This window comes from Agelaius phoeniceus, chromosome 4 (assembly GCF_051311805.1).
Source record: "Agelaius phoeniceus isolate bAgePho1 chromosome 4, bAgePho1.hap1, whole genome shotgun sequence".
Taxonomy (NCBI): Eukaryota; Metazoa; Chordata; class Aves; order Passeriformes; family Icteridae; genus Agelaius; species Agelaius phoeniceus.
Window position 1 is genome coordinate 58,560,490 of NC_135268.1, and position 21,433 is coordinate 58,581,922.

General features: G+C 41.1%; 1 protein-coding gene across 9 annotated transcripts in view; it reads left to right on the forward strand.

Annotated features, from left to right (window-relative positions):
* Positions 1-7,710: 7,710 nt before the first annotated feature.
* The window catches only part of LCORL (ligand dependent nuclear receptor corepressor like), a 78,919-nt gene continuing 65,196 nt past the window's right edge, over positions 7,711-21,433 (forward strand). For 3 of the 9 annotated variants that reach the window (XR_013182146.1, XM_077177670.1, XM_077177671.1), the window contains exon 1: positions 7,711-7,947. Coding sequence is in view for 8 of the 9 variants with exons in the window: in XM_077177670.1 (XP_077033785.1) it covers positions 7,800-7,947 (148 nt within the window). In the remaining variant the exon portion in view is untranslated. The remainder of the gene's footprint in view (positions 7,948-21,433) is intronic. The other 6 variants (XM_077177675.1, XM_077177676.1, XM_077177674.1 and 3 more) reach the window with 3 other exon arrangements.

Sequence of the window (21,433 nt, forward strand, 5' to 3'; positions counted from 1 at the left end):
CAACCCTAAGCAGACAGGCAAGAAAAAAAAATGCAAAATGGAATGTAATAGACTAGAGAGAAGGGATGGAGAAGGAATTGATCTGAATTGCTGTGGCACTGGGCCCAAACTTGAAGGAGAGGGATCTCAGCATTGCTTTGAAGCACTGCACACCAGCTTCTCAGCCAGCTTGCTCTGCACTGTGGGGAGGAATTGCCAGGGAATATAGATATCTAGCTGGGAAAACATCCTTCATGGCAAATGGTGGGGAATTAAACACATTTTAAACCAGAGGAGGAAAAGGAAGAAACCCTCAAAATGTTTGGGTTTTATGAGGAAGTCGCCTTGCCTAAGACAGAGAAGGAAAGGATTACTTCTCTTTGCATCTCAATCCATGAATACTTGAAATGAAAAGGCTTTTTCTAGGATGATCAAATTATGGGAGAGAACAACAGAAATATCACACTTTTTCTCATGATGATCTGCAGTAGATCATCTCTGCTGTCTACTTTTCTCAGCAGGAATCCAATGAGGAGCTGTTCAGTTTGTCATATTCAGCCTACCATGACTTCATTTTTTTATTAGCTGAGGGGATTACTTAATGTAGTCCTAAAAAGGAATACTTAATATGAATCTATACTTGTTCTGTTACTTTGTTTGAATTAGCCTAATACAAAAACAGTCTTTAAAATTAATGTGAAAATGGTAAATGGAAGAAAATAATAATAAAAAAAACTGATTGAGAAATAACATGAATGAAAAAAAATTCCATGTTTGATTTTAAAATCTCAGCATGAAAAAGGGAAAATAAAAGAACATCTTGATTATGTTGAATTAACTGCCTTTACAAAATAGAAATGTTGTTTTCAGTACTTCTGCAGCACTACTGAGATTGATTATAACCACATGAAAAGATACTTATTGAGAACCAGCAGATAAAAATCCAAATATTTCAAGAATGCAGTTATGTGAAGAAATCTAAGGTCACAGCAAACTAAACCCCACAAGACTGATCTAGCTACTGAAAGAGTTGCATTACAGTATTAACTTTTTTTTTCACCTTATTTTGGATTTGAGAAGTCATGTTACTCTCCCTGTTTTGCTAAAAGGAGAGTCAATTTCATACACAGTATTCCTTCTTTTCTTTTTCTTCTACTTTTTTTTTCAATTCAATGAGTTTAGCCTGAAAATGAAGATAGAGAATTGGTAGGAAAAGAGGGAAAGGGGAGATCAGTGAGGGATTCAGAATATAGCTTAAACCACACGCAATTCAGCTAAAAGAAAGGCTATACATAAAATTGATAGGATGAAGCCTAAAGATGTAATCAAAATAGTTGTTCTAAATCAATCCATTAATAGTTCTACTTCAAGAGGTGATAATTTTGCAAGTGATAATACAGGAAATAAACTGCCTTACCCAAGTGACTACCACTCAGGGTGGATGCTGGTTAGGTTGGTTATAAAATTGCAGCCTGTTCTGGAAACTGAGCTGGAAAGAGGTGCAAAGGACTCCAAAACATGAATTTCTGCAATAAGATCAAAAACATGCATACACCTTCCTCATCACTGACTCACACTCCTGGGGAGATGGTAGAGACCTAGGAGGTGATACCCTATGCTCTGCTTCCTGGGCAATGGCTCTCATGGAGCAGGCAGCTTGAGAACTGGGTGTTGCTCTTGCAATCCTTCGGGGGAAGGAACCACCTCCTGTGATGCTCCACATATTCTGTATTTGTCACATGCTCTGTTGGTTCAACTTTCATACAGGGAAACCTACCCAGTGGGACATTCCATACAAAGAACGGTAGGTTTTGGGGAAAAAACTTCTTTCTTAGCTTAAATAATAATTGAGCTGTAGTCTGCAACAGAAGTAGCAGTCCTTGTCTTACTTAGCTTTAGCTAAGTAAGACAGCTGCTAAGTTCTTAGCTACTATAATTGTAAAAGTCATTCATGAAGACATAAACAGTCCTTTGTCTTTTCAATTATAACACAAGTTTGGATTACCAGGGCATTCTCTGATGGCTGGCTCAGTATTTCATGTCCATCTCTAATATTAAGCTGCAATTAGTGATCTATTCTCTCTGGATTTAATAGCAGTATATTTTCAGCTGCAGAGTTGCTCTGGTGATGGCATACTTAAATTACTTGGCCACATGGGAAACTTTAGAGAGAGTGAGTGACATTACTGGGCTGTGTGGAACATAGGATAACGGTTTAAATGGACGGAAAACCAGCCATATTTGATAGATGGTGCTGTGGAGACATCACTTAGGAGTATATATCGGATTTTACCTTCCCTCCAAATTTCATTTTAATAGCCAAATAATGACACATTAAAACAGCAGCCCAATCTACAGTAATTTGTTATTTTCTGGCATTTCAAGCTGACTGCTTTCACTAACACACCTTTTGCTGCCAGACTAGTACTGAAACAAGATATATCATTCTCATAAGAACACTCTGAGAATAATAAATGTTTTAAAATAGTACCAAACAAAAGCTTCTCTTCTACTTGTTTTGTATAATATAACATCATGGAGTCTTTCATATAGTTGCATGTTAATATTTTATTTCACCTTACAAGCCTGAGTTGTTTAAAGTCCCTTATTTTTGACCTTGCTGACCACTTTAAGGAACAATTCTATAAAGTAACATGATTTTACTAAGATCAAGTGTGCTCAGCTCACCATAAAAGTTGTGTGATTGTTTTTCTAGTTCTAAGAGTTTGTCTAAATACAATGCAGCCTCCATAAATGCATTCTCTTGTGTAGCAGAACATATATGTGATGAGACCATGGCTCCTGTACCACCAGATCCTTAAGTCTCTAAACAATAACAATAAACAAAGACCTGAAAATAACCTATGAAAACTTCACTGTATATTCTAAAATGGTATATAATGGAGAGCTCTATTCATGTTTTAGTTACCCACATAAAACCAAGTGCATCTATTTTATAAACATTTACTGTAGAGTTTCATTATAATGTTTGCTTGCTACAAAAAAGACAAGTTTGATATATGGAAGTGACATCTCTATTTAACTAAAATAGTTGATATAAGTAAACAGGACATGAAGAATATTGGTGTTCTTGAAAGCCTGCCTGCTTTTCACTGAGCTAATTAGATGATGTGATAAGAGCACATCCACTCAGATGCAAACTTTGTTTTTTGGTTGCCCTAAACCAGTACACCTAGTTAGATTCTCACGGATTTAAGAGCACTACTGCTAGACCAAAATAATCATATTCCCATTTTTTACCTTCCTATCCAAAGGACAAAGATTTTTTTTTAATGGTCATCTGCCTGAAATATTCATGTTTCATGTATTTAGAATTAGGTCAATAACAGCAACAGAAATACAAGCACTGGAATCAGCTAATGTCAATGAGAATCACAAAAACAGACCCTATAATAAGGAGACAGCAGTATTGTTAATTGTATATTTTACTGAAATACACAGTCTTTGAACACTAAATATATATCCTGAGATATACCCAATATGTGATGTGATTTGGGGGGTTTTCCTGTGCAGGGCCAGGAGCTGGACTCAATGATCCACACGGATCCCTTCCAGCTCACAACATTCTACATACCCTGAATTTTCAGGTGTAAACAGATAATTTCTTTCTTCATATTTAAGATATTTGATATTAAATTATAGTCTATCCACCCATCACCATTTGTAAACTATTTTGAATTTTATATGAGCATAGAGATATAAAAGATGTAAACCTGGAATGCTTACAAATCATACTTCTTCCTGGTGATCCAAAAATCAAAGAGGAGACCTGAAGCTGCCTGACTCTTCAGCTCTGTTAAAAAGCTCATTCTTCCACTTGTGTGTGAAATGGAAGCTTTTCCAATTGTTCCTATTAGAGTTTGTTATTTAATTTTCCCTTCCTTTCCTTTCATTTTCATTTAGAACTGATGACAATGCAAAGAAATATTTGGAGTTTAACTTTCAAGACTCACAGGGCCCCTAACCCAAAAATCAGCAACATCTGGATTATGAACATATTTTTGTGTATCTTCACATTGGTTGAGGTTGTTGTGAAAATCAAGTCTAAACTACTAGCTTAGGGACAATCTTTTTATCTGGGCTGTGCTGCTTGCTACCACAGACATGGAAGTGATAAATAATGTGCTGGTCCCTCTCTCACAGCATTTTTGCTCTACTGCTCTACAGCTGCTGGTAGAGCTGCCTCTGCTGAAGGAAAAAGAATGATCATGTCAGTGTTTATGGTGAAATATCCTCTAGTGTCATTATTTCCACCCTTCTTTTTTCTGTTGTGGTATATCTTTCAAGTATCAATGATTATCTGCAATATTCATTCATAAAGCTATCACACAATTCATCATTTAACCCCTTCTGTTTTACCAAGACACTGACAATTTCAAGGTTTACTAATTGCATTCATGTGAGAGAGGAGCTCACCACTGATTGCATCTGCAGAAGGCTTGCTACAAGGTTTTGACTGTTCAAGTTAGGTTCTTTTAATTACACTCCATCATTGCCCCCAGTTTCCATAAAGCAGCACTTATGTGACAAAGAGCCATGCAAAGTTGTCTGTACAGGAGTAAATTTCACCTTTGGGGACTAATTATAAAGACTTTTTGGTGATGAACAATTTTGAAAGATAGTTAAATCTCCCCAATATGTTCAAAAATTAATTCAAAATGTCAGATTTTGATGGGGTTGTGGTATCAAACTGTAAGCATCTCTGAGTGTTTTAATTTCTCTTTACCCCCAAATTAATATGAGATGAAACAGGAAGAACAGCAGTAGTAATTCTTGTATCTTCAAAAAAATTGTACTGGATTTTGTCTCCAGAGTCATTTCTAAGTAACTGGCACTCTGATCCCATAAAAATTAGCTAGGACAGGCAGCTAAAATTAACTAAATTGAAACTACCCCTCACTGCTTCAGCTTCTGCCCTCAATCAACCTTAGAGTTTTAATCCAAGCCTTGTTCAGAAAACTGGAAATATTTCTATAAAATCAAGTACAAATCCACATAAGAAGTAATCTCTTGGCTGGAAACTAATTTTCATAGAGAAGAAAAACCAGTACTCCTAATGTAAAAAAAACATCCCTGAAGGTTTGATGAAGCAGGATCCTTGGCTTACCTGGTTCAGTTTTGTTTGGAAAAATTAAACATCTCCAAGGGAGGGAGTGGTCCAAAGCTGGTCTCTGTAGCATATCTGATTTCTAGGCAGTATTTTCAGAAGGAGTAAGAGTTCAAAACCTAGTTAACTGCAAAATTTCAGTTGGAAATGCTTTATTTGTCCTTTTCTTCTCCTCTCTGAAACCTGCCTACCAAGGTTTTCAGTTTTGTTACTTTTTCCTTTCATGCCTGGAAAAGTCTCTCAAGCAGGAGAAACCTTGAAACTGCAAGAAAAATAATGTTAATTTCACAAAATGAGAGGGGGGTGTAATTCCTTCCATATTCATTATTTAATCATAGAAACCTCAGAATAAAACTCTTCAGATGTGGGACATTTGTGTCCCTATGAAACTGATTCACATCACGTAGGCTCAGGGATTCAGTTAAACACCATTCATTTAAAATTCTTCCGTGTTGAATTCCCTAAGCTCAATAACCTGCTTTACAGAAGTGACAAAGTTTATTTTTATGAAATTTCTTTACAAAAAGATTATGTGATCTGCCATCTGTTCCCAAAGTTTTGTTTGTCCCAGCAGAAGCAGAACAGAACTTCAGGGATCTCTACAAGCAACTCCTGAATGTGTCCTTCACCCATAAAAAAAGAACATCTTTCTGAAGTTCAGAAGGAAATATCCATCAGGTTTGCAATAGAAGCCAATTAATGAAAGATTTGTTTTTAACCAGTCTTATGGCAAAAAAAAAAAAAAAATACAGGAAGGATTCTATTAGTTTGAAACTTTTGTGTTATCCAAATAAGGTTACATTTTACTTTGTGTGGGTTTTGTCTTCTCTGAGTTACCTTGGGTTTTGCCATTTCTTTGAGGTAAGACTGAAAACTTTTGCTGCTGTTTGGAAGGCCAGTATGAGATCCAGCACATCTGAGGTGAAGAAGGAAACTCATAAGTTGCTGCTTATTTATTGCAGGCTGCCATGATGAAAAGTTAGAGGAAGCAACAGGTTGCCTGCACTTCCAGTCTTGTCATTCTCCTGATATGCTTCACTAAAAAGTGGTCAGGGCTCCACTCCTACATAGCCCTGCTTCTTACAGTCTACACAGATCTGGAGAGGGATGAATGAGTGGGGAATAATTTCTTCTTATTGTTCAAACTTGAAGCTCTTCTGCGGTTTTGACACAGTATTGCTGCTGTTAACTCTGCTCATACTTGAGAACAAAAAGAAAATTTGGTATAGATAGGATGATTTGGTTCCTTCCAGCCTTGCACCTTCAACCCATATAGGGGAGTAAGGGGAGAAGAAATGCTGCCTTGTCTTTTCTATGACCTTATTAAATCCTGTTTTCTATTACAACCTCCAAGTAGGCACAGAAAATGTAACTTCTTGCTGAAGTGATACTGCTTACAAAGCCTGGTATGAGAAGGAGAACATGGGGGAGGAGGAGGCACTCAAAGACCGAACCAGGATCTGAGAAAACTGCGGATCTTGATTCTTCTGTCTAGGGAATTAAGGACTGCTAATTGCTCTCTTGCAAGACATGGGTAGCGATTGTCACATTAGACTGGTGCGGAGGGATGTGTGCTTGTGCTGGAGGCACAACACGGGGGTGACTGCACAGAGCAGCACAACCGCCGGTCCAAGGGGCTGTCAAGTGCTCCAAGTAATCTAATCTGACGTTTGTGTGTTAACTTCCTTGCAGTTACCTTAATCTGACTTCAGTTTGTAGGTTGATAGTAAGCCTTCTCAGGCGTGCTCCAGACATTGAACTGATTTGGTTCCTAGTTTTCACGCTAGTCTCCAAAGGCGTGGCGGGAGATAACGCTGTGTGACGCCAGTCCCCAGCAAAACTCCCTGTCCAGCTCTACATGACACTAACACCCCCATAAAAACTGGACTGAAAGCAAAGCCGTTGAAAACAGACTGCTGAACCGGGCAGCAGTTCAGAGAACTTTGAAAATCTCCTTACGGAGTGAATCTGGCGAGCTGGCTCGTAAGGCACAGCGCTGTGTGACAGCCGCGTCCGTGCGGTGCTGGCAAGGCCGGGGCGGGGGCGAGCTGGCGGCAGCCTCGGGGCAGGTGTGGGCGAGGGGCTGGAACAGGCACCTGAGCCAGGAGCCCCGCTCCAAGCAGCGCCCAGGACAGACCGTGGGATGAAAGCGAGAACCGCCCCGGTTTCAGAGGTGTTCTGAGCCCGGCACTGTGAGGCGCGGAGCTATGGGGCCGCTGGCAGGGCCGGCTGTGCTGCCCACCCGGGGAGAAACCTCGGGGGCGGTGCCGCTCCCCTCCCTCACGAACTACAGCTCCCGACGTGCCTTGCTGCCGCCTGCCCTGGCCGGGCCAGAGCAGGTGGCGCGCTGCCCTGCGGGAGCTGTAGGCCGGGGGAAATCGATGGGCAGCGGGACAGTGGCGGGCAGGGAAGGGTTTTCGGTTCTCGACCCGATTCTCGGCCCGGCCCGCGGTCTGTGGGGGAGAACCGGGCCTCGGGCAGGGAGGGCGGCGGGGCGGGGGAACCGTGGGGAGCGGGGACGCGCGTCAGTCACCCCGCCAGGCGGCGCGCGCGCTCCCCGCGCCGGATGCTGAGGGGGAGAAGGGGGTGCGCGGGCGCGCGCTCGACGAGGCAAAGGGGGGTGGGGGGGAGGGAGAGGAGCCGGGGGAGCGCGCGCTCGTATGTAAATGAGCGGGCGTGAGGTCAGAGGCAGATGGAAAAGGGAACAGAAGGAATGGCCGCCGCGGCTCCCGCTCCTCCTGCCGCCGCCTCCCAGTGCCGGAGCCCCCGCTGCACGGCGGAGCGAAGGGGAGTCCGCCGAGAACTCGACTCCTGGCGGCACCGGCTCATGCACTGTGTGGGTAAGAGAGGGGGCGGCGGCGGCGTGTCCCGGCTGCAGCGGGGGGCACCGAGGGGCGGGGGACGGGGCGGCGAGCGGGGTCTGTGAGGGGAACGGGCAGCGGGGCGGGCGAGGCTCTCCGAGCCCAGATCTGTCGAGTGGGCGGAGGGGGGGGGGAGCGGGGATGGAGGAGCAGCTCCAGCGGCTTTCTTGGAGGGTGGGAGCGGGGACGGGGTCTGTAAGGGAGAGCGAAGGTCCTAAGCCGCCTCCGGGCAGCAGAGGGTGGGTGCTACGGCTTTGCCTGGGGCCGCTGGCTCCCTCCCGTCATCGCCGACCGAGAGCCTTTCTCGGCTCGGGTCCTTTTGTCTCAGCTCCTCGTCGATCGCGCGGTGAGCGCCGGTGGCTGCCCCCCTCCTCTCCTCCATCGCCAGTGCCTGGGGGGCGGAGGGGGGAAGGGAGCCCGCCTCTGTGTGTGTGTCTGTGTGTGCGTGCGCCTTTAAGAGGGAGCCGCTCCTGCACTGACGGTTGGGATTTGAAGTTTTCCCTCCCCCTGGAAGTTGTCATGGCGACGGCAGCTCTCCCCCCTCCCGCCCCCGGGGCTGCCCCGGTGGCTCTCGTGCCGGGAGGTTTCCTGGGTCACGTGACTCCCGCGCGCGTGTCCGGCTGGCTGGGGCGCGCGGGCACCGGCGGCGTTCCCGCCCGGAGGAGCCCCGGGACCGGCGCTGCTCCCGCTGCGCTCCGCCCGGGCAAAGGCAGCCTCCCCTCCCGGCCCCTGTCCCTGTAAGCGCTGGCATTCGGCACGTGTGCCGCCTCGGGGCGGCGGGCGCTTCGCTTGGGGTTTTTTTTTTTTGTTTATTTGTTTGTGGAGGTGGGGTGTGAACGCTGAGGCCGGGAACTGCCTGTTTGTATTGTTTCAACAGTCGTTTCCCTTCTTGGGGAAATAGAATCCTTGATCTTCAAGTAGAGCGTTAGAGTCGCTGCCGATCCTCCCCGATGGCTGAGCGGGGAAACACATCTAGTGTGGCTGGGAGGGTGAGCAGCACTTCATTCAGTGTTTCTGCGGGCGCTTGAGACAAGAGCAGAGTAAGCAGTGAATACCTAACGAGCTGGCATACCTGTATTTACAGGCAATTAGTACTAATCCACTATCCGTGGATTTTTTACGTTTTTCAGTAACCCGATAATTGCCTGTTGCACGCAAGCTTCTTCATCTTGCTGTGTTGCCCCAAGAGCACTTATAAACACCTGTTATAACACCTGTATATATGTGAACGTGTCTCTGTATGCTTGCAGTGTCTTTTTATTCCTCCAAGTTATAGTACAGTGTTTTCTAAACACTACTACACTATATAACGCTTCTAATAGAAAGAATGCAGTATAATTAGAATATACAGGAGGGCCAGATTTGCATAGATGCTGTGATAAGGTGTTAAATCTGAGGATGGATATCTCTCACAAGTGGCGCTTTCTGTGGCTGGCTGTTATTTAATGGCATTTCACTGAAAAATTTAAACTGAAATCTAGAAGCCTGCTTGACACAGTGGATGACTGAAGGAGTCTTCTGGTGGTAATTGTATGCTGTCAGATGTGTTTGAGAAACAGTTGCACAGCACAACCCGCACTGAGAAGTGTAAAGAAATACAAGAAGTTGAGTCCTCTACTGGGCAGATCTCCTGGGTTTAGGGAACTTCTTCAGAGTTGCCTTTTGAGTTGGCCTTTCACTGAGAATTGCAAAGTGCAGAACTGTCATATAATTACTTACATTTTACACTGATTGCACTACGGTTGTGCTTCACATTCAGCTTTGTCTTATTTGGAATAAAAGTTAAGGGTATGATTTCTTTGTATGTTCATGATGAGAAATTCAGTTAAAAGAAGGGAGCCCTAAGATTAGTAGCAAGTGCTAAGGAGAAAGGACATAGGTTATGGTTTAATAGTTAGTCAAGAGCTATCTCAGTTAAGAACTGTTACCTGGCAGGCCTGTTGAGCAGCCCTTATCAGAGAGAGAGTGTAAACAAAGTGGCAAGAAAGTGAGTAGTCAGGATAATGGAGGTAGAGTACGTTTAACAGGTTTGGGCTGGGGGTTTTTTGTGTGGGGTTTTTGTTCCCCTTTACTCCTTTGAAATTCCGTTGCATTAAATTCTGTAAAATAACCTCCTACAATAGCTAAAAATAACTTCTAAAGTAAAAATGGTTCATTGTTCTCACTTGCCAAAGTATTCCTAAGGATTTGAAGAGTCTAACAAAGTTAGTGTTACCTGGAAGGTCTTGATGGCTGAAATGGCAGCATGGTGGAGGAGGGAGTGGTGAATTTGGATTTGGCACTCTTCTCAAGAATTGTATGTTTATAGTAAAATGAGAAAAACAATATGGTAAGGCAGTGGTCCCCCAGTTCTTGAACTTTTTGGATGAACAACTTTATTTTGATGTCTTGTGTCATTTACTGTATTGATACTAAATTTGATATTGGCATTTCTGTAGTATAATTAATTGAACACTGAAATCATTTATCTGTCAAGGATTCCTCATCTACTTTCTTTATGGAAGTGGTAAACTGAGCTGGAGATAACTCCAAGGCAGTGGCTGAGGCTCACAGCGAGCACTGTTCTTATTTACAACAGTGAGAGTGAAATAATATTCAGTGGAGGGCTAGTGATGGTTAGGGACTTCTGCTTGAAGGGCTCAGTTGCTGAATTGTTCATTGGTCAAAGCCTGGGAGATGTAGCAGATTTAGCTCTGAAGCCCATGCATATATGTAGAAGCTTGGGGTTTGCCAGCCTGATGTGTTTATTTGTGACCTGCAGAATATGATTTAAAGTCTCATGTCACAATGTTCGAACACTTAAAGAATTTGAAAAGCAAATCAGTGATAAGATTTCACTGACATTACTGAAAATTTGTTTGTTTGGTATCTAAACGTACTTGAAGGTACAAAAGAATCCACATGGTAAATGACTGCAATATATTAATGGAAATTTGAAATAGGTGTTCAGTACAAAATGTCTGTTCAGCTGGAAATCTTTGTGTGTGTTATGTTGAGCACTGACATTCCTAAGATGCTTAGACTTGTGCTTATTGGGTGTTCCTAACTCTTGCATGACTCAATCAGAGTTCAAAACTAGATGTTCTTAAAAAGCACCTGGAGATCTCAATTCTGTAGTGTCCTTACAGCTGTATACTATGTGCTGACAAGTACTGCTTATTCTTGTCAACAGCGCTCACTGGTATGTTTGGACTTAGGTACAGTCTTTGTGGCATAACTAACACAAAATACCCTAATTGTAAATGGTGTATTTATAGAAAAGTGCCAGAAAGCTCAGGATTGAAGTACCTGAGTTCTGTGGTGGTTTAAATTGCAAGGTATTTTATAGAGGTGAATATCACAAGGATTAAAAAGTGCTCTCTGGTGCTCTTTGATTAGAACTTTGTCATGTGAATTGATTAAGTCTGTTCCATTGGATTGGGAGGCTTTGACAGTATGGACCTGTCTAGCTTTGTGATTAGCCTTAAAAAACAGGATTTATGCAGGTTTTTCCAAGCAGTAATTGATCCCACTGCCCAACTGCACTTGAACTTCGTAGGTTGAGTGTTGGCAAGTAGTTTGAGTTCCCATTACTTTCATGATTAGGCACAGAGGGGAGACCAGGTAATGGCTGGGATGCAAGAAGGGTTCAAGCACAGGGTCGGGCTTTTTGCTGTGTTATCACAGTAGCCTGTGGCTGAGGTTTGGAGCAGTAATATGGGGCTTTTTAATGGAAAGTGCCAGGTAATTCCAACCATGGATGTTGGAATCTTGCTAGGACCCTGCAGTGTGTTGTAAAAATACAACAGTGTCTAAGTATAACTTTTATTTTCAGTGAAAAATTAAATTATTATTGCTACTTTTTCTAAAAAAAAATACATTGCTGTTTGGGGGAAGGGCAGAAGTTTTACTGTTCCTCTGCTGCAGCTCAAGGGCACACATTTGACAGGAAATAGCCTTGGTATTGCTTTCTTATGAAAACTGAAATTTGATCAAAGTGAAAATCCATTTTTGTATGCCTGTGATATGTAGCATACAAATACTCCTTTACTCTTGTTAAATTTTTCCAGCCTTTTTTCCTTCAAAACTAGGATACATTATTGCATCTAATTCTGTTTTGATAGAACTTGACTTTCAATTTGTATTTTGTTTTAGTATTTGAACTTCTGCTCCAGCTTACTATTTTTGAACAAGCTGTCTCAAAAGTGTACTTTCCAAGGAGAGGAATTCTCCCCAAACAAAAGATTTATATCTGCTTCAGTTGCTGGTATCCCCACACTTGCAACGCTCCTGCATTAAATGCCTCATATCTTTATTCCCACAATATGCAGCAGTGTTCTCACTTTCCATGTGGGTGTAAGCACTTTGCAGCAGGATAGTGTCACTTTTTATTTGTAATACTGTCATGGTTTTAGGTGATTTTCTATGGTTGCCATTGTAGTAGTGGGAGAACCAGCTACTTTACTATGCATCTGTAATGTTCTTGTGTATCTGCTGATGATAGTTATGGTGGCTCAGTGCTCTGTCAGCTGTCAGGCCACGAACAGATGGCATGCAAGAGTGACTTCAGTATGATACCTGCTTTGAACTCTTTTGCTTCCTTGGCACTCCAGCCAACAAGCCTGCTATGGCCATAGTGCCATCACCCAATGTGATGGGCAGTATTACTGGTGTAAGGTGTTCCTGTGGATCTGTTGTGCTCTAAGCTGTGATGTGAAACCCTTGGTGTGATTCCAGCATGAAGCAGATCAAGGAAGTAATCTCACTGTTACTGCAAATGTTGGAAGTAGAGCAGGAATTAAATCTAGATCTCAATCACAGCACAGGTTCACAGGCAGTTTTTGATGCAGTGAGGGAAGATGGTATCATCTAAGGGAATAGCTCAAACTAGCATTACAGAGTCAGGTGTGTAAGTGGGCACTAGCATTGAACACTCATTGTGAACCACAGCTTAAGAATGCAATAAAATGCCATTTTGCATTGTCAACAGTTCCCATGGAACTGTTACTAGAATGGAGTAATTGCAATTCTGACTACATGTTCATGCCTCTTGGATGCTTGCATCAGCACTCACTGGACCCCTGTCTGACCTGTTTGAACCCAGTATCTGGTCAACTGGCTGTTGCAGAGTTGGGGGGTTTGCAAAAGAAAAAAAAAAATATTGATAGCTCCTGCTGCTAACACAAAGATAGGGATGGGCCTTTGCAACAGAAGCAGAATGGGTAGTTACAGAAAGGAGCCACTGGATTGGTTTAGCTGACAGGAATGGAACACAGTCCTGAATGTACCATCTCAATTTCCCCTGAACAAAACAGGTTAGCAAAAGAGGAAAAAATGGTCAGTGTAAATATATAGGTCATTGGAAGTTGCTGCAGCGTATGTATTGAATTAACTGTCTTTAGACTGAAATAAGAGAAAACACATGGGGTTTGTTTTGTGTTGGACTACCTTTGTTTCAAATATGCAGTGTTAAATCGGCTTCTTTTCTGGATCTTGTCACAATCCATTTCAACTCATCAGCTTTTCTCTTAGAAAGAAGTAATAGCCCATTGCTGTCATATGTTTTTGAAGGGTTATCTTATGATTGACTCTTGAGAGAAATGTCTATGTGGTGAAAACAGTACAAGAAAAGTTAGATTAATGATACCCAGAGATTTAGTTGAAAAGACACTGGGAAGGAGTTCTGTGTATTTAGCTGTAGATGCAGTACTAGTTCACTGATCCCTTGAGAACTGCCATTGGAAGGATCTGTGGAGCATAATTTTTATGAAAGATGAAACTGTTCCTGCTACATAGACTAATCCATGGATTGTATGGCATGCATGCAGTGCTTGATTTGAATTCTTTGCACATGGAACAGAAATGTGTTGCTGGGCATGCAAGCAGATACACATATCTGCAGTAGTGTTGATAAAACCTGTGATTGTTTTTGGTGCTCCCTATGTCTAGATACTGGTATGTGGAAGCAGTTCAATTCTTAAGTGTTCCAGGAACTACTGTAATCTTTGTCAGTGTTTCTAGGCATAGCTTGAACTTTCTTATTGTATGTTCTTATATGGTAGCTGTTTACTTTATATGTGCTGATAGGGAGCTGAGAAATTGAAACTCTGATTTTCTACTTTATAGGCACTGAGAATTTCCTAAGCTGGAACATGTGTAAACCAAAACCATGGAGTGCAAATAAAGTCACTGCAGCTCCCTCTCAGTTGTTCCCTTGATTTGGCATTTAGTAACTGTGCACTCTAATGCTTGAGGTTGGTAACTTTCAGGGGATTTTTTTGTTGATGCATGACACAGTATTGTTGTTTTTCTTTCTGAACTCACTGTACCTACCTTCATGATTTATGTTGACTGGTATGACCATTCATTTATTAAACAGTTCAACAAACTAGACTGTAAAACTAATCTAGCTTAACACTAACCTAGAAAACAGGAGGAGAAACGTGGCAGGAGGAAGAAGAGAAAAGAAAAGGTCAGATCTAGTTTAACTTGGATCAGTTTTCCAATCAGGTTTACAGTGTACCTGTTTTTTTCCCCTGAGTTAAGTGTAAGTAGCTTTAATGGGGAGAACAAGGCTTCTGATTTTTAGCAACTGCTTATTTTATCAATATTTTTGGTTGTTTGAAGAGTGTAAGTTGGCTGGAGACTGTTCCCAACCAACAAGACTGTTGATGAGGGAGAATACAGTACCACTAACAGTAGGATCTTTCCACTTGTTCTCTCTTTGTAGTAGAACTTGTCTGGTGTAACAGTGAACTGCCCTTCTGTTTTAAGTTAGCGTGGGAGGCCTACTGTAAATTTTGTTGTTGCTGTTGCTCTGGGTTGGTTTTCTGTTAGTTGGGTCTCCTGAACTGCCTTGCTATGTGAGGAAAGTAATAACAGGCATGTGTTGTGCTGATCAGTTACCAGATTGGGGTATGCTGTTGAGGAGCTGTATTCCAGCTGTTCTCAAATAGCTGGGGCTTGTGCTGCCTACAGCTAAACCAGGAAAAATTAGTGCCTCTTTCCCTTTTCCACCCTTGCCTGTTTTATTTTTCAGCTACATTATATGGGTGTTTTGAGTAGATGGTTACAATGGATCCCTTTTTCTTGACTATGACTCAAGTATCAGGGCTTCAAAGTAAGTTGTTGTTCTAACCTTTAGAGTTCAGTGTGTTTATGTAGAGGTCAGGCAGAGCTTTATAGACTTTACTAACTTAATTCTTTGTCCCAGTTAGAACTACTGTCTTTTATGTTATTCTTGAACTTTGCTCTCTTCAATGTGCTTGGTGGGAACTTTGATAAGATAAGTTGGAACATTAATAGAGGTTGGAACAGAACTGAATTACTATGGTTCACATGTATAGTATCAAACTTCTGAAAAGTAAAATGACATTCTACATTTGGCTATCATGCATTAGGAAAAAAAATCCACAGAGCACAAAACCAAACAAAATCAAACACAACCTTGTTTGGGGATATAAAGTTATGTGATACATCTCTTCTTTTTCCACTGCTAATCTACCACTTCATCCTTCCATTTACTACAGGCATAAAGAAGCCAGGCAGAAGTGTGAGGGAAGAGCAGGGAAGATGGATGGTAGTGGCTCATCTGTTTGAGCATGTGAGGACACAGAAGATGCATTGCAAAGAGCAGAGACCTCTGAATCTGCAGAAATGCACTGAGCTGTGGAGGCTGAATTCCTTTTTATGGGGTGTGGTCAGCAGCATGTCACTCTGCAGATCAAAGAGCCACTGTCAGGCATTTTTTTTGTTATCCACTTCTGGCACAGTCCAGGTTCCTGTGTAGTATCTTGAGAAGCTGGATTAACTCCTTCTTAGATAAACATCTTATTCTTGGCAAAATTCTTCTAGCATCTCAGTTACTGCTCTTGTGTTTGGTTCTCAACATCCATCCAGGCTTGTATCTCCATAGCAGCAAGTGTTGTATTGCAGGAGTGTGAGTTGGGTAAATGTCACTAGATGTAATTTTTTTTTCCTGTTTTAATTGGTTTTTTTAAGTTTGTTGGTAAATGAAAGCTCACTGAATTTTTGACCTCATTAAGTCTGTCCCTTGCTTTCACTTTCTCTATAACTTACTAGAGTCCTGATATCCAATTATGAGACATCCTAGCTTTTGTGGCACCTGGGGATTGATTACTCATGTTCAAAGCGCTGTTCAGGAGGAAAAATTACTGGTTTTCAGTGTGTTTTATTGTAAAATGTTGCTAATTTATTTTAAAAATGCTAAATTTTCAGATTTTAAGTATTTATCTTCCTCCTTCCATGGTTCCCAGCTTCTTCAAATCATCTTAATTAAAGGCTAGTTAGTTGTACATGTGAGTAATAGTTCTCACTGTCATAATTCCACTTTCATGGAATTTTATGGAATATTTAGCTTTATAAACTAGCTTTAGTGCATTTCTAGTCTGATGGTCCAGTAATAGGTCAGAGGGAATTGTAATTGATCTAGGGTTGAATGTGCTCCTCCTTTTCATAACTATTGTCAAAAAGCTTTGTGTATCTTATTTAAAAGTTTTATTTTCAATTTGAAAAGCACTACACCAGGTTAAAATGCTACTGCTGTAAAACTGCTGTACATCTTTTGATTGATGATGAAATAGTATTGCTGCCATATATAATGTAGAGTGTAGAAGACTGCTTTAAAGGAGCTCTCCTTATGATTACAGCTGGCTCACAGAACAGAGTGTGCCACAGCAAGGCCCAGCTAAATGTCAAGATCTGACTTCACTTAAGGGTGGCTATTAAGCCCCCTAATCTGAAAATGGGGGAGGATTATCAAATGGCTACTGTTTTATGACCTTAGTTCAGATCTAGGTCATTCTGGTGTAAGCCATTGATGGGGGGAAGAAAAATAGAATCTGAGTTTTACTGGTGCCTTAGACTGTTCTGTGTATGGGCTTGAGTGCTAGCAGTGACAAGCTGTTTCAAAAGTTTACTGTGCTATCAGCTAAATAATGCAGTGATTGTGGAGTTACCTGTGATTCTGGTTCATGCTCCTTCAATTTTCTAATTCTTCCTGGACCATTTCTGTCCTTTCCATCCTTCAACTTTCATGCATAGTACTTGACTAAAACAAACTTGAAAGTGATACAGTACAATGGCTGTTGGGGAAATGAGCTTTATATACTCACTTCTGCCATTTTGAAACCCACTTCTGTCCCTCCCCGCAGCAGGGAGCTGGAACTGGAGGAGCTTTAAGGTCCCTTCCAAGCCTGTTCTGTGATCCCTACTTACTTGGGAATTTTGCCACCTGTTATCTGTTCCTCTCTGTTGTGGCTTTTGAGCTCAGAGATCTTCCTGTGATATTTAGAAAGTTTCAAAGCTGTCCTGATTGAGGACCTGCCACACCTCTTTCTGTTGATGCCTAAATCTTATTCAGTTATAGTTGTCCTGTGATCTATTAGGAAGTGAGATCCTTTGGTCAGAGAAATTTCAACTGTTCAGATCCTGTTGGGTTCTTTGCTTCATTGCAGGTACGTTCCTGCATGTCATTTAATTAGATGTGAAATGAAATGTCATTTGTTTATCTTTGAGGCCTGCATCATACTCTCTGCTGATGCAATGAGTCAGAACTTCTGATGTACTTGCTTCTTTTAATTGTTGATTAAATGTATTTAGCAAGGTAAAACTTACTCTAAAGGAAATTGTCTTCGTGAGGCTAGACCATCTCCTTCAGCATTACTTGTTTTTGTCTTCCCCATTTTTGTCAGTTCTGTGCTATTTTACATGCACAATGCCTTGCAGGTGTGACAAAGTTTTGTGTTGAGATGCCAGTTGATGTTGAAATTGGTTAAACCATGACAACACATCTGTCCTAACTCTAACTGATGTATATGCCATAAGCACTTAATACCAGTCTGCTCTAGTGATGTCCAGAAACATGCACTCCTGTTCCATGTCACCAAGCCCTCACAGCTCTCTAAGGACCTCAGAAATGGGAGGTGGCTCTTGATTTTTGGCCTTTCTTGTTTTTCTTAGGTGCCTTACTGCAGTTTGCATTAATTCCTTACTGCTTTTTAAGCACCACCAACAAACTTTCCCTTAAACTCATATTGGCCTCTCTTTTGAAATGCCAGATGTTATACCTTCTCAGAAAGAATTTCTTCAACAAGACCATCAGACTGATTAGGATATATTGGAAAGTACCTTTATTTCTCATCTGCATCCTTTCTGAAGTCTACTGACTCCAGAATATGGGTTCTGCCCTAGTGAAATAGGATTTAATAAGAAAATGGTCCCTTTGGAACTTGTGGTGTCAGTTCTTATCTTAATAAGAAACATTGGAGTTGTCCAGAGGGCTCTGAGCTTAGCACTGATGTGAAAAGCTGCACATCAGTACTGACCCTAGATCAGCTTTGTGCACAGCCCTCAGAAGCAATGGTAGATGGGCCCTGGGTCCTTCGTACCTCACTATGTCACTTGCACAGAACAGAGCTTTTTCTTAGAGCTAGAGCTTCTCCACAAAACATCAGAGTTTCACTGGGGAATTAATATTAGAGCTAAACTGCTTAGGAAGTCTTAAAATAGCAAGTGTTTTTGAGCAAGTGTTCGTCTGTAGATCAGTCATGTCTAAATTACTGTTGTCACCTCTGGCGAGAGCTCCTTGTCCCACAAACCTTCAAAGAGTGAACTGAAAATTCAATGTATCATGGATTTCTTATTTAAGTGATCACTGCTTTCTGCAGTTACACTGCAGGACAAAAAGCTGTAAGGGAAACACACTCTAGTATGACCTGAGGAAACTTGCACAATGAATTTAGGTTATTGAAGTCTGTGATATTACTTGCTGCATATGTCTCTTAATTGGTGACTTAAAGAATACTTGTCCAGTGGTTCAGGAAGGAGTTTTGCTGAGCCACACCTGTCTTTATAAGGCCTTTACAACAGGCTGTCACGTACAGTAGTAGTTTGACAGGTGCTACTTGATGTAACTTGAAGTAATTTCCCACTCCTTCCTGTTGTCTGAGGAGATCCTGACATCTTTTCAGACTGAGGAATCGAGTCATTCACCTTGTCTGCCTCATTCAGCCACCAGCATCACAAAGAGCCAAAACAGCCTCTTCTACTGTTGTTTGTGAGAGCAGTTACTTGGTAGTGATTGGGATGGTGTGTTTGAAGAGCTGTTAACTCTCCTTTGCTCTGTCTTGTGCTGCACTTCTCCACCTGCCTTTAACTGACCTGGTTAAGTGGCATTCAGGGTAGTTGCAAACTGGATACTCCACAGCTTTATGCATTCAGCATCTCAAGTGGCAATCAGGCATTTTCTCCTCTTTCATTCTCAACCTTTCTGATAAGTAATAAATGCTTTTTTGCTCCTTGTGTGAGTGCTATGAGTGATCTTGACCTATGAGACTGATTTAAGAAATTTGGTACCAGATAAGTAACTTTATACTAAGTTTTCCTGAATGCTGGTACTGAGATTGATCTGTTTCCTGCAGAAGTTTCCCTCTTGCTGGAAATGCAGACTATGATCACACCTTTCATTTAAGAAATCCTATTAATGTATTCTTGACCTTGCAGTTCACTTGGCTTCCCTAACTGGTTGCAGTTGTCTTTCCAAATTGTTTCATTAGGAGGGAAAAATGCTCTCCTTACAGATCAGCTCAGAGTACTGAAGTTTCTTGTTTTGTCTTGCTTGTGACTTGTGGGAAGAAGCAATGGGTTATGGCTGTCTTGGGTCAAAGCAACTCACTAAACTGTGAGTGGAATAATGACTCTGCTAAAGATTCTGCCTTTTCTATTTACCTTATAATTTATGATTCTTATGGAGAAAAAGAAGTGAACCCCAAAGCAACTGATTTTGAATCTTTTTTTTTTTTTCAGCTGCTTGATCTTAGTGCAGAATTTGTGCTGAGTTGTTTTTTTAAGGACTAAAATAGGGACATCCACTTTTTTCCTTTTTTTCCATAGTGCACAGTGAAGAGGTATCTCTTTGTTTTTAAAGCAGACTAACAAATTTAGTAGTAAGAATTACTGTCTGTGGAAATAATGAAGATTTGCTTTTGCTAAGGAAAAGACAGTGCTGGAATAGAGAAGGAGCAGAGTGTTTCTAAGACAGGATAGCTACTGTTTAAACTCATCTGCCTTGTGTAAGAGCTCTTGTCTGCTCCCAGCCTGATTCAAGTATTCAGAATCTTGCCACTAGGTACTTGAAAATGTATCTGGTTTTCCTTTGTGATGTTCTCCCTGCTCCCCAACTCAGGTTGGGAAGTTGTTAATAATGTTAATTTTATAGAGTCTAATCAGAAATTTAATACAAAACCATTTCAAAAACCTCCCAGTAAATTCTCATATCTAGTATATGGTTGAATTTCAGTGCTGTATGAATTCTGTTCCAGTGCAGATGGGTTCAAGTCCCACACTTTCAAGCTTACCATTTTCTCCTTTATCTTGTGCCATTTAGTGATTGGGAGGAAGTTTATAAAAAGTTTTTACAGATGCATCCTAATTACTTAAAGAAAAAAAAAGCCAGACCAAAAAATAAGAACCAAAAAAAACCAAACCCCAATCACACCTGTTTAAGCTTTTGAATTGTGTTGAATACTAAAAGCAAATCCTAGAAACTTTTTCCTGTTCTCTTCTTACACGTGACAACTTTTATGTGATGAAAATGCCCAATGTGAAGCTAGAATTTGTGTTTAAAGTCTTTATTTCTGTATTTCTGCTTTTCTGATCTCCATGGAGAAATAAAATGATTCAGCTTTCTTAATCAAAAGTTAAACAACTGAAAACTTTTGTCTATTCATTTCAGTGTATTCTGCAAGTTCAGCAGATATTGACTTGAATGATGCAGATTCCAGGTTGGCTGTCCATGAACTGTAAGCTGGAACACACGGCCTACGTGCCTTGAGCAATGACATCTTCTATTCACTGAGCATGTTTAAGAACTGGTTTGAAATCACAGTTTTAGTTAAGTTCTTTCAATCTTACAGGAGCATCTGAGGCACTTGCAGTTTAAGCCTTGAGCACCAGAACATATTTTTAGAGAAAGTAAGCATAGTTGAAAATTTTTATTTGAAGTGAAGTGTTTCAATAGATAGAAGTCAGTTTCTTGTTAACATGTTGCTGGCTCTAAATTTTGTCTTAATTTGCAAAGCCAGATTCTGCCTGGATTTAAAAATGATGGCTATCAGAGGGGCTTGGGGGGATTGCTGGTTTATTTTTTTAAACAAGGTATTTGTAAAACTAGGCTGTAAATTAAAGGTGAAACTACATGGCCTAAGTATTATAAAATGAAGGAAAGTGAACTTAAGACAAATTTAAGAAATTAACCATTATTTAAAAGGTAGGTTTCACTCATGTCATGCTAACATTGTGGTACTTCTAGGATTACTAGAATGTTTTTTAATGATCTGGTTTCAGCATTTGAGTTAATGATATATTTGAAAATATATATTTTGAGGAATTTGACACATTTACAGAGTTGATAGTTCACTCACGGTGTTATAGTTTGGTAGCTTGATACAAGAGCTGTTCCTTCTGG